Source organism: Vicugna pacos, chromosome 10 (assembly GCF_048564905.1).
Source record: "Vicugna pacos chromosome 10, VicPac4, whole genome shotgun sequence".
In the NCBI taxonomy this organism is placed as follows: Eukaryota; Metazoa; Chordata; class Mammalia; order Artiodactyla; family Camelidae; genus Vicugna; species Vicugna pacos.
The window spans coordinates 26,807,665-26,821,146 of record NC_132996.1 but is presented as its reverse complement, the minus strand read 5'-3'; the positions used below and the strand labels follow the sequence as shown (position 1 = coordinate 26,821,146).

General features: G+C 48.2%; 1 protein-coding gene across 4 annotated transcripts in view; it reads right to left on the bottom strand.

The window, feature by feature from the left end:
* Positions 1-254: 254 nt before the first annotated feature.
* Positions 255-13,482, bottom strand: part of C2CD3 (C2 domain containing 3 centriole elongation regulator) — a 106,834-nt gene continuing 93,606 nt past the window's right edge. For all 4 annotated transcript variants that reach the window (XM_072969235.1, XM_072969236.1, XM_006203341.4 and 1 more), the window contains 2 exons: positions 11,666-11,777; positions 255-1,055 (listed from right to left, as the gene is read on the bottom strand). In XM_072969235.1, coding sequence (XP_072825336.1) covers positions 915-1,055; positions 11,666-11,777 — 253 coding nt within the window. In that variant the 3' untranslated portion in view covers positions 255-914. The remainder of the gene's footprint in view (positions 1,056-11,665; positions 11,778-13,482) is intronic.

The window sequence follows — 13,482 nt, the reverse complement described above, 5'->3', positions numbered from 1 at the left end:
GGGCCTGTGCCATGAGACCCCTTCACTTTGCTGATAGATTTGAGGCACCAGCAAAGGAAATACTATGCATCACCCTAATCTGGACTAACCTAATCTTTGAAGGAGTCAGAAATCTCATGGCGACCCTGGCCCCGGGTTCCAGATCAGCTTCTCTGAGGGACTGTATAGCTGTTAAGCTTTCTCTCTGGCTGTTAGAGCACAAATGCCTGACACCCGAGTCCAGTGGCCAACCCAGGAAACACTTGTGTACAGAATACAAATACTGATATGATTTTATTCAAACACAGGCAGGAACAATGACCTTCAGAGCTGGGTAAAACAGTAAGTTAAAAGCATGGTTAGAATTTCAGACAATCAGATAAAAAACGTGAAGGAGGTAATTTCCTCCTCTCCTATTGATTAATTCAACACAGCATAAAAATACATTATACCTATAAAGTACCCTTATTCCCAAGCAAATGAACTGGAGGTGGCCCTAGGATTTCCTTGGCTATGATCGATGCACACAATCTCTACCCACCTGCACCACCCTCCTCAACCTTTAAGGCAAAAGGGCCTGTCATATTCAGGCAGAGAAGGCTCGTATCAGCAGGAGGCTCTGTCAAAGACATTGAGAGGAGTTTCTCAGCTGAAAGCTGCCTGCTTGGGTTCCTTGGTCAAAAGATGAGTGGGTCACTTGGGTACGGAAATCCATGCTGTTTCAAGCCTTTGCCTTGCCATAGCAGGAGGAAGCTGAAGTCCTGGCAAGTGGCCACTGGTCTGGTTTGGGATGCTGACTGGCACCGAGGGACTAGGCTAGTGGTGGTTTCAGGGTTCTCAAAGCCCTGAGGAAAGCAAACCTGGGGCCTCCTGCGAGCTGGATAAGGCTGAAGGAGGGTGGGCAGGTGGACCTTCTGTCAGTCTCTCCAGCTGCATTAGTCTTTGTGCGAGTATTGGGAAGAAAATATCCGTGCGATCCTGCGAGTTTCTTCCTCAGGCAGGGTGGGAGGCAGCGAAGTAGGTCTGGGGCGACAAGGCTTTTGGGTCAGGGCTCCCCTGGTGGCCTCGTTCTTGTCCTGGAGAGGAAGAGGTCAGCGAGGTTAGCACTGTGCACACAGCACTGCCTAGGGATGACTTTGACTCTTATCTTTTGGTCCTTCGGCTAATACTAGCATAGAGCTGACTGGTTTACAAAGCACCTTACATACCTGATTGTGTTTAACCCTCACCTGGACCCCACAGGTTGGTGTATCATTCCCATGTCACAGATGAGGAAACTACAGTTCAGGGTGTCCCTAAACTCAAGGTGTCCCACAGCTTGGAGTAGCAGACCTAGGATGTGAACCCTTGTTCAGATTCCTTCTATGCCTCTGGAGGAGGGGCAGTCTCTCCAGGACATCCCTTCTCCTGCTGCATAAGTCTAGACAGGTCATCTGTCCTCTGAAATGTGACTGTGTGTGACCCTGCCAGGGAGAAGATGCTGGTGAACAATACACTCTGTGTATGGCTCTTCGGAGTTCTCAGAGCACATAACCACTGCCCTGTACCAAATGTCTCCCTGTCTTGGGCTGATGGGGTATACTAATTCCCCCTTTAAGGTATGTGCATTTGGGCTATGACATCATGGTCCTCTGGACTCCTCTAGGACTCACCCATTTGCTCATTCAACCCTTTTCTCTGTGCCAGGTTCCTGCCCTGATGGAGCTCAAAGGATACAGGAAAGCCACCCAAGGCAGGTGGCCGAGAGCAAGGCCCCAGGGAAGAGGTGGAGGCCTGATAGAGGAAGAGGCAGGGCTGAAAAGACATGGGAGTTGCTACTACAGGCAAACCTGGCTGACTTCATAGCGTGCAGCCTGCCCTGTGGATGGATATTTTTTCCCTGTCCCCAAATCCCAGGAACTGGGATCTTCACAAGCTGATGGAGCACTGAGAGCACACTGTCCCACTCCCTGGGCACCGAATATCAGCTTGGTGGAGACCCTAGAGATTGAGATTACTTCCCTGCCCCTTGTAATTCTGTTAATGGGAAACTGAGGCCTAGTTAGAGGTGTTTCTGGGATCAGTAACATTCAGGAATCCCTTCTTTCTTTCACTTCTTTAACCTCCTTACTGCCTACTGTGAGAAGGAGACAGAGATGAACAGAACTCAGTTCCTGACCTCCACAGCTCAGTTAAACTGGGACAGAGCTACCCAAAGAAACAGAATAGCAGCCAGGATATGAGAAGAGGAATGGAAGTCAGACAACCTTGAGGGTCCCAGCCTGTCAATCTGGAATTCTAAACGCCAAGGGTGTGCATACAACCCAACAAGCTCTCAGCACTGACAGCCCACAGGCACTCTGAGAACCAAGAGTAAAGCAGAGTGAGGGGCTAAGCAGGCCCAGCAGGGATGAGAACATACAGCTCCCCATCTTCCAGGCAGGCCTAGGCTAAAAGGGGAAAAAGGAAACTCACCCTGTGCTGGTGTCAGCAGTTCTTCCTTCCAAAATAGGGGAGGCACCTACACCCCGTAATGCCTCAGGCTGGGGTGGCTAGCCACCAGCCGCTGCCTGTTGCCCTCCCTGTCCAGACTGGGTGCTCCTGCAGGGCATGGACTGAGTCTGATGCTTCTGACTCCCACTGGGACAGGTCCAAGATGGGAGCCTGCGTGCTGTTAGACAGTGAATGGGTAAACTAAACCACGGTGACCAGAGGCTTAAACTGGTTAGGGAAGAGACTGCCTCTTGCAGCAAATATCTCATTTACTCATCCATTCATTCCAGAACCAGTGGTTGCTCCAGCTAGAGGGGAGACGGACACCGACCTACCCAGCAATCACAGAGATGAAGCCTAGAGCGTGGGAGCACAGAGAAAGCAATTCTTGACATTCTGAAAGGATGAGGCAGCTTCACAAAGAGGTGGGATCTGAGCTGGATAGGGGTAGGGGTGAGTTCATGCCACTGAAGGGAACAGCATGAGCACAGGCCCACACCTGCTGGCTGGGCCGACATCTGTGAACCAGCCACAGCCAACTTCCTAGCACCTACACCTGGGCCCAGTGACCTAGTGGGCCTTATCTGTGTGGCCCAGGGACAGGGACCGGGATGGGGCTTGCTCTGTGTACTGGGCAGGGCAAGGGTGTGGAAGGACAGAGAACACACACTCAGCAATATTTGGTTTTTGTTGACCTCCACAGAGTCTAAAAGATCATCTTGACTAATAGTGAAGTTTCTTCATCAGGGTTGCCACCCCAAAACACACAACTTTGGAGGGGTTGGGCAGAGGTGAAGCTGCCCAGAGCCGGGACACCCCGACATGTACTAACCATGCCTCTGAAAATACTCCCAGTACTCCCACGCACCAGCAAACTGCAACCATCGCCTGTGATGTGAGAAGCCTCAGCCTTCCTGGGGAGGAGGCAGGAGGAAGCCAAACGAAAGCAGGATCATCAGACTAAGGGACTGTAGGGGCCTTGGAGTCTAGGCAGTGGGTGCCATATATGAAGTGAAGTCCCCAGAAGGGGATTTTCAAGAAGAGGGACTTGAAACATGAAGGTGGAATCTGAATGCAGAACATGAGATAGGAGGTTCCAGTGGAGATGTGGCTTGAGCAGAAGTGAAGAAGGAATTTCTTTTGCTAGGAAAGCAGTGGGGATGGGCTGGCTGACTGCAGGTATGGAGAGCAGAAGACAAACCGAGAGAGAGGGGCTGAAGTTCCTGAATGTCTGGGGAGGAACTGACCATGGTCCTGTTGGACCTTGCCAGTGATTTGGGGGTATGGGGCTGACCTGGGGTGAAGAACTGGCTTTACTGTGGTCTGGGTGTTAAGCATGGCAACCAGGGCTCTGACTGCCCCCATTAAATCCACCAGCTCTCCCACTAATGTCTCTCACTTCCAAGTATGGAGACCTGCTCTTTTCTAGGCACCTAGACACCCAGGCAATGAACATGAATAGGTCTTTCAGCCTATTGTTTGAGAGAGAGAGCTCAAAGAAGACCTCAGTGTCAAAGGCAGAAATGTCAGCTGGGATGAAAACAAAGCATCATGGAAGGAGTAAGGAGCAGTGGTGTCAGGAAAATACAAGATTTTCTGGGGCTCTTCAAATCAAGAGGCTACCCCTGGCTGGGGAGTTCTAGTCCTGGCTCTACCACTTACTAGCCAAGTGGCTTTGGGCAAGTCATTTTCTCTCTGGGCCTTGGTTTCCTCCCTTGAAAATGGATCAGGATGAGCAGATGATACAACAGAAGGTGCTCTGTAACCCAGGGACTAATCCTGGCTCGTGGCTCCCTCTTTGGCCAGCTCCCTGTGATACAGCATCTTCTCCAAAAGCTCTCTCAGGAGGCTCCAGCCCTCTTCTTTGGTCTGAAATGTGATCTGATCCATCCAGTCCCCAGATGGCACCCCCTGAACAGGCCACATGTTCCCGGGAGAGTGGTAGGTGCAGGTGCCTCCATTTGTCCCTGCTTCAGGGTGTCCCTGGGACTTCCTCAGAGGGAGATGGTGGCGTGGAAGGAACCTTGGTCTGTGGCTTGGCCCAACTGCCCCACTGGCTTGAGGCCAAGACACTTTCTGGATCTCAGTATCATCATTACCAAGTGGAGCCGAGAACTTCTGTTTGCTTCCTTGCTCCAGGTCTACTGTGAAGTTGAATACAATTCAGATGTGACCAAGGCTCTGGCCAGATACAACATCTTGTAAAGCACAAGGGCTAAGCTGGAGCTACAGCCGATACCAGCAGCAGAGAGCAAAATGAAGCCTTGCTGTGAGCCCTCACCCCGGCAGAGTAGAAGTGGGGCACAGCACCCCGCAAGGTATGCCCAGTGCTAGGTCAGGCCTGGCCGTGCTCTCCCCTCGCCACCCCCTCGCTAATGAACCCCTGGGCCTGGCATCAGGACTGAAGTTCTGTTTTTTTTCCCCTAGAGCAGTTCCCTTACATGACAAACAACTGATTCAGGAACTGGAAGCAAAACTTTCCAGAGAGCCGAAAACTGAAGGTAAACAGCCACTTGGTTCTGGCTGGTGAGGATAGCCCTGCCAACAAATTGCTGCTTCAGAGATGAGTGAGGCTCAGTATAACTGCCTGCCTTGTTCAACTTTCACCTCCTTGGCTGGCTGCCTGGGGCAGCTCCCAGAGTCCTCTTGGAAAGCTAGGACTAGGATTTCCTTGTGCTAAAGAGAACAGCTAACTCAGCAGCCACGACTAGGAGCAGTGGGGAAGTGAGGACAAGACACACAGACCAGGGGCCCAGCCCTGAGAGGCAAATCCTAAATCTGACCACCTAGCCTGGCTGCAGCATGGCTGGGTTCCGTGCTCTGAGCTCAGCCTCCATTCCTGCATTAGGACTCTGGTCATGTGGTTCTCACTACCTACTTGCTCCCTTGTTCCTCACTAACCCTGAGGCCTCCCTTTCCTTCCTCCAAGAAGCCTTTCCTGACAATCGGCCGATTCCATAGGGCCAGGGTCACCCCCTCGGCCCAGGCCTCAGTCATCTACATAATGAAGAGGCCTGACGAGATCAAGACTCCTTAACTTTTTGAACCCACACCCTGCCAGTGAGAGGGCTCAAAAGTCCAGTTTCCTGAGAGGGATGGGTTAAAGTGACACTCTTGGAACTCCTGGCTCCTCCCAGACTCAGGCAACTCGAGCCTAACACCTGCTAAGCAGACCTGTGGACCATTTCCCTTAAGGTGCCTGCCAAACTGCATTCTGGGCCAGGGTGGGCACCAGCCGATTTTGGCTGCTTTCCCTGACTCCTGTACACTCTTGGCCAGCGAGCTCATTTCCTCCCCAGAGCTCTGTGTGTCCTTAATCAGAAACACTCTGACCCTTGGGTCTCCTCCTGGGGCTCTGCAGAGGGCTTGGGACTCGGTGGCTAAGAGATGAGGTAGTAAGTCAGGGCTTCTTGCCCCAAGAGGGGCAGCTCAGCTTGGACCACAGGCTGAGATGAGGACACCAGGCTCAAGAAGTTCCCTTGGACCCCAATGATCTGATCTGGTGATTCTTTGGAGGGCTGGGTTCCTCTACCAGGACTGTGTCTCTTAGATGCCCCTGGGCTTGGGAAAGGGAAACCATGGGAGAGAGAAATTCTTTGGGCTCATGGGAGAAAAGCAGCAGCTTTAAGATCCATTGGCAGGCAGGCCATGAACTTCTGAGGCTAGGGCTCTATCACCCCGAGGTGGAGGTGGTGTGTCATCCTGAGCCTCTAACTACAGGTCTACACTGGGCACACCGTCAACTGCTACAGTCCCGAGCTGTGCTCCCCATCCTTCCGGGGCTGCCCTTGGAGGGGATGTAACTTCCTGGCTCCCTGCTCCTGGTGCTAAGCTTTTGATGATGTCCCTATTCCTTAGCATTTCTTTCGTATCAGTCCCCCCAAAATGTAATGGCATAAGAAGGGACATTGTCTCAATAATAATGATGATAAAAGTAACAATAGTTAATATTCATATAGTGCTTACTATGTCATGTGCTAAAAACTGTTCTAAGCACTTAACATTTTACTCAGTTTACCCTATACAAGCTCTAGGAGGCAGGTACTACTATGCCATTTATCACATAAACTGAAGCACAGAAAAGTTAGGTAACTTGCCCCAGGTTACACAGCTAGTAAGTGGCAAAGCTGAGCTCTGACCTTAGGCTGTCTGGATTCAGAGGCCATGTGCCCAACCACTACAGAAGACTGCCTGGTAGGAGAGAAGAGGGACATACAGCCACAAACTAAGTCTGTGTTGCCTCCTCAGACCCTGTTCAACGCTTCAGAAAGCCAGCAGCAGAGCGAGAGTAAGAAACCAGGTTTGCTGACTCTCAGCTCCCCAGCTGGCCTGGGGCGCCTCAATCCCCATGATGTGTGAAACGCCGTGGTCTGGCTGAGTGGACCACAGAATGCCAGGGGAGGAGTGGGGCTGGGTGACTCAGGGTTACAAGGGGACACTCGTACCTGGCCTTGTCTCCTACATGCACTCCTCATGAACAACAGCACCCGGCCCTAGGCCTGTGTTAACCCGTGGTTCATGAAGTGGGCAGAGCATGGCCTTAAGGCAGGCAGGGAAGTCAAGGCTCAGATGACAGGTTGATTCTTGCTCTTTGCTTCTGATTCCTGATATCCTGATTATTCTGGTCCAGGCCGACCTCTCCTCATCTCCGACTTCCTCTCTGGTACATTCTGTTTTTACCCCCAAATTCTGTTGATTCTCTGAGAGGTTTCTTTTCTCCAAATCATAGCCTGCAAAGCCTTTCCTTCATCTTTGCTGAATTCTACTCCAGCTACTCCATATGGCTGTTTTCCTTTCCCTGTACTCTTTCTCTGGTTTGTTTTACTTAAGTGCTAATATAGGTACCGTCATTTGAGAAAGTTAGTGGTTTGGTGGCCAGTGCCTCTCAAAGAACTGTGAACGCCCTGAAGACAGGGTCCATGGCACCAGGTCCAGCTCTTTAAGTATAAGAGGTGCTTGGAAAGAGTTGGTGGAATTTACATTTAAAGCTGACTTCCCAGGGGAACTGTTGAGCTTTCGGGGGAAGGGGCCAGAGCAACTGAGCCAGCACTGACAAGCTCTCTCCTTTTTCAGGGATGGTTTGCTTGCCCTGGCCCTGAAGCAGGCGAGCTACAATATGGCAGTCCCAGGACAATGGCTGAGAAGAGTCCAGCAGCCTCTCAAATGGCTCCCCTTCAGCCTTCAGGGCCACGGCGTGGCCTTAAGAGGAGGCAGAATAGATGGAATCGTCAAGCTGGGTGTTCAGGACAAGGCTCCTGCCCTTCCCTGCCTACCTCTCACTTTGAGCTGTTGACTGTGCCTGAAATATTACTGAAAATAGAAGACAGAGGAGAAAATGGAAGCTTCTATCAGACGGGAAACCCCATCACCAGATCTAATCCTATTTGCTGTAGCACCGATCTCTGTCTTCCCTGCCTGCCTGCACGCTACAGGTGAGTTTTCTTTTTTCTTTTCAAACGGCTGACATCTGCACGTGCGCTCTGGACTCCATGCCCTCTCTGACCCAGGGGCACTATTCTCTTCTCCTTCTCCTGCATCTTCCCCTTCTCCCTTTCTCTACTGGTCACTGTGCTGGCATACAGAAAGCTGCTGCATTTCTCATATAAAAAACCAAAACCCAAAAATACTTTCCTTATCTCAGATGCTATTCTACCCACCATCCTATACTTCTGATCCATATTCACAGCCAAATCTATGGAAGGAGTTGGTGTCTCCATCTTGTCATCATTCAGTCATTCTTAAAATTTTAATTATATATGATTTCATTGCATAACATGCTAAAGAATCTATGTAACATGTAGATTATGAAGCAATAAAAATGAACGTCTGTAAACCCACAACCCAACCTAAGAACTAAAACGTTATTAATACTGTTGAATGGACCTATGTACTCTTCCTCCCCACCCCAGCCCCACCTCCACAACTATGAACACTGTTGTCAAACTGTTGAAAATCAAAGAGAAAATCGTAAAAGCAGCCAGAGAATAAAGGTCACATTACATTCAGGGCAACAGCAAGAAGAATGATGGCTGCTTCTCATCGGAAACAATGGAAGTCACTAAGTGTGGAAAGATAGTTCTAAAATGCTAAAACAAACAAAATTTAAGTTAGAATCCCATATCTAGTGGAAAAATATCTTTCAAAACTGAAGGCAAACTAAAGATATTTTCAGCCAGTTGAAGCTGAGAGCATCAGTTCCCAGCAGGTCTGCACTACATGAAATTCTAAAGGAAGTTCTTAATGCTGATGAGAAATGGTCCCAAACTGAGATCAGGGTGTGAAGAAGAATGAAAAACAACAGAAATAGTAAGCATGTGGATAAATACAAAAGACTTTTTCTTGCCTTAAATTCTTCAAAGTGAGGCCACTTTTAAGACCTTCAGAGACCCTAAGCTGAGAAGATTATGGTGTCCCTGCCCAAATATAATTCACAAGTAAGTCTAAAATAAAACATAAGTATGAGTAAGGTAAGCAAATTTCTAACATCCCATGTAACTATTTTAATGCTTTTAAAAAATTCAATTCTTAGAAAGTTTTTTCTCTTAATTTTTGGTGCTTCTATCTGCTAGTGCCTTAAACACATACTTGATTTAATTCCCAGGTTACCCAGCAGTTTGGCAGCCAGCCAAGAGCATAAGATGCAGAAAATATGTTGCTACAAATGCATCAAGCAGTGAGACACGCTCATCACTGGTGAGGATGATCAATGTCCCGAGGTTTCCCGGGTTGTGGGACTTTCAGTGCTGAAAATGGGACAGTTCTGGGTGAATTATGATGACTGGCTACCCTAACTAGGATCCAGAATGAAGTCTCGAGGAGAGAGGTGGCCCAGAAAGCAGCAAACAATGGAATTTTGCTATGGGCAAGGAAGAAAAAAGGCTGCAAAGTGTATGAGACTGTTACCTTTTCAAAACTAGACTTATTCCTTAACTGAAGTAAACATTCTTATTTCTCCTCTGCCATCCTTTGTATCTTATGTGTAGCAGATCAAATACAGTAGGTCCCCCTGGAGCTGGCACACCATGAAGGCAGAAACACAAAAGCAGGTCTGGTGGGTAAGAGCTGACAGCTTAGACACAGTGGCCTACAGACCTCCTTTCTTATGGGGCACGACTCACTGACATTTCACCCACTTGACGGGAAAGGGAAGGAGGAAAGGGAACTAACAGTGTCTGTTTTTTTCCTCTAGGGCAATTCTTGTCATGGTCTTATTAGTAAGAATTATATTAGCTGGATGTTACTTAAAAAAAAACTGAGACTCAGAAAAACCAAACCAAACCAAAACAGACTCAGAAAGTTCAAGTCACTTGCCCAAAATCACTTAGCTATGTAACAGATCCAGTATTTCGCTTCATAGATCATAGATGTCTCACTCAAAAGCTTGCGCTTGGTGCTGGACACAGCCCTGCGACCCTAGCCTAAGTGCTGATGGGTAAGTATGGGACACACAAGGAGAGATGCAGAGTGGAAGAAGATGAGTTGGTGACCAAGAACCAGTGTAGGAATAAGGCCATGGAAATGCAGAGCTCCTGGGGGGGAACTGGCGCCCTTCCTCCTCTATGACAGGATTTACAGGTTTGACAAAAACTGAGATGTGTAAGAACATAGATTGATCCATGTGCCAAAGGAATGAGATGCCCTCAAAATGGGGCTGGGAAAGTTGAGGAAGAAGGGAAAAACCAGCAAAAGGATCAAACATCTTATAGTTTCTCTTTAGAACAATAACCCCAGGCTCCCAGGAAACTTCTGGACTCACCCCAACTGTCATCAAAGTAGATGCTGGGAAAGCATTAAGAATGTTTAAATTTTAATTACAAAATGAAACATATATAAAGGCAAATTGACTAGAAAAATATACTGCAAGCCAAGTGTCATGATTTTAAAGTGGTGCAATGGAAAGCACAGGGTTTGGACTCACACGTTTTTAGTCACTTATTGGTTGGGAGACTCTGGGCAGGTGACTTAACCTACTTAACTTTATGTATCTCAGTTTCTATATAAAATAGAAATTTTAATACCTCATAGGTCTGTATGGGAAGTCTGTGCCTCAGTCTTCTCCTCTATTAAGTAGGGACAGTACCCCTATTATTGGGTTGTTGGGAGAATTAAATCAGTTTACATGTGTAAAGTACATGTAAGAATAATGTCTAGCGCATAGTAAGCTAGTATGTTTTGTTTACAGCATGTATTATTCTCTAATTTTTTTTTTTTTTAAGTTCCATGAGGCAAGGGCTCTGTGTCTCCTCCTCAGTATAAACCAGCCTTTTTGGGTACCAATTCTGGCTCTACCACTTACTACTACCTGTGTGAGGCAAGCTACTTAATCTCTTTGTACCTCAGCTTCCTCGTCTTAAGACAGGGATAAGCATGTACTTCACCAGGTTGCTGAGTTAAATGAGTTAACGTAAAGTGCTCTGAGCAGTGCCAGGGGCCTGGCAAGCACCACCACGATCATCTTTCAGCTTAAACACTGCCTCCTCAGAGAGACCCTGTTCTTTCTCAGAGCACCTAGTAGTCATCACAATATGTAAATATTTATTTTTTGTTTACTATATGTACTCTGTTAAGATAGGGAATTTGTCTTATTTACTGCTGTATGCTTAGGATCTAGCACAACGCTTGACAGAGCATAGGGACTCAATAAACATACAATGAATGATTAGAAAAGTCGGTATCATTTTCTTGCTACCTGCAAGATAGGTCAGGGGTTGTGCCAAGACAGAAAAGAGCTGGGATTTGTACCAAAGCGCTAACCTAATTGCTGATGAATACTTGTGATGTGTTTTGTAAACAACAAATAGGTGTAACACTGTATTACTCTCTTCATCCAGACCTTACTCATCTGCCACGGTCTCCCAAGGTTGCATCTCCCGTTCGAAGGCTCCTCCATTCAAACCCACCTTTGGTAGTTAGGAGCCCCGACAGGGCTCAGTATGCGTTTCTTAGCTGAGTCCTGTTTTTATGCTTCTGTGCTGTTTCTTCCACCTATCATCTTGGCTGACGATGCCCTTGCTCTTAACATATTTACTCTTCGTCACTTCCTGAGCTCCTCCAACTGCGGAGCTGAACAGAATGTGTTCAGCACAGCTTGGAGAGTGACCACTGCTGCTGCCTTTCCAGGCAAATGGCTGGGCAGCTCTGCATTCTGTATACACTTTCATGGAAGGGGTGACAACTTTACAGGAGGCAGGACTTTGGCTGACTGTCGTCTTACCTGATCTGCTGTGACTGGTGGCGGCAAAGCTGCAGAGAGTGAGAGCATCCGCAGGGAGGCCTCCAACTGCTGGGGAGGTAAGAAGAAGTTGGGCACCACTATGGGCTCTGGGCTATAAAGGCAGTTAAGGAACGCAAATACCTAGAAATCTCCCCCAAGCTAGCATCTCCCCTGATCTCAGTCACCCCATTTGTTTTTCCCTCCAACTTATTCCTGCCCATGAATCCTTTGCTCAAGTGGTTCCCTCTGCCTGGAAGGTCCTGCCCACTCCTAACATATCAGTCTATACTTTATGGGTCAGTTCAAATCCTGCCTCTTCCTGGAAGCCTTCATCTCATCTTAGACCACAGTAATCCTCCTTCCTAGTCTAGAGCACCGTCTGAAGCACAGACTAATGCTTGATTATTTAGTTAGGTAAGATTCTCAATTTCTTTCCCTCCCTAAGCAAAAGGAAGAAACAGTAGTTTCCTTCAGTTACCCCATTGCTTCCCTAGAGGCTTGCATGAGGCTGGTAGGCTGCAAGCATTGGATGATATTTGCTGAGGACCTGCTGGCCAAAAACTGACAGACAGGGTGGGCGTGGGAAGGTGGCTCTGGGGCAGTGCCTTAGGCTGGAGGGAGGTGCCTGGAACTGAAGGAGGGCCTGGCTTGGTTGTATTCTGCTCACATCCAGAAACAAGGGTTCTACATAAGTGGGCATAGCTGGTCCACATCTGGATGTGAGCCCTGGAAGGCAGGTACTGTATTCTGCACTTCTCTGTATCCTCTGGAGGCACCCAGTGCTATATTGAGAACATGGTGTTCAACAAATATTTGTTCAAAGCACTAATTCAGTTTGGGAGGCGAAGGAGGGGACTATTTTGATGGTTCCCTTTTTTTTGTTTCTGCTGAATAAGCTAAGTATGGTTCTGTTCTTCCATGCTAGACTTTGAACTCAAGGCGGGCAGAGATGATCTCTTTTTCATACTATATTCCTGTCACCTAGCATAGTACCTGAGACACAATAAGTGTTCAACAAATACTTACTGAATGAATGAAATGCATCATTTCCTGCTTTGGTTCAAATCCCTGATTTTGTTTTTTTTTAACAGAGATGCTGGTGTGGAGCTGGAGATCCTTAAGGGAAAGAGCCCTTTGACCCTAGCCTTCTTCAGAGGCCCTGGTGAGGTAGGACCTATTTGCCGTTGCTCCTTGGGCTGGTGGGAGTACTCCGCCAGTCAGCTGATACTGTGGGGAAGAACAGCTTTGCTGTGAGGTGTCCAGGGTGTGTCTAAAGAACTGAAGTGCCCTTTCTCAGCCTAGCACCACCTGCCCTTCTAAGGGTCCTAACTCCAACAGTAACCTTTGTCACTTATTAGATGGCAGCTTCAGGGAAGTTCACTTTTTATGCCTGTTTCTTCACCTGTAAAATGGATACAATAAGTCTACCTTTCGTTTTGAGGATTAAATGACTTAATATACGCAAAGTGCTTAGAATGGTGCCTGATACACAGCATGTACTCAATAAATGTCCACTGTTCCTGTCTCTTCAGTTTAGGTGGGAAAGCTGTCACTGGTTCCTTCACCCACTAAAGTCTTCCTTCTATCCCTACCTCTGGTCTGTCCTCCTAATGCTAAAGGCAGCAAGTATCTGTCAGTCCACATTCCCCTGGACCTTCTCATGCGCTGACCACCACTCCCCGAAACCCTGCTGCTCCCAGCTCTCTGACCACTTGCCTCTGGCTCCTCTGTTGGGTGCGTCTGCTCCGTCTGTGCTCGTGGCTCCGTCTTGTGTGTGCTTCTCCCGTTCCCGCTCTCCCTGTTGCCCTTACCTGCTT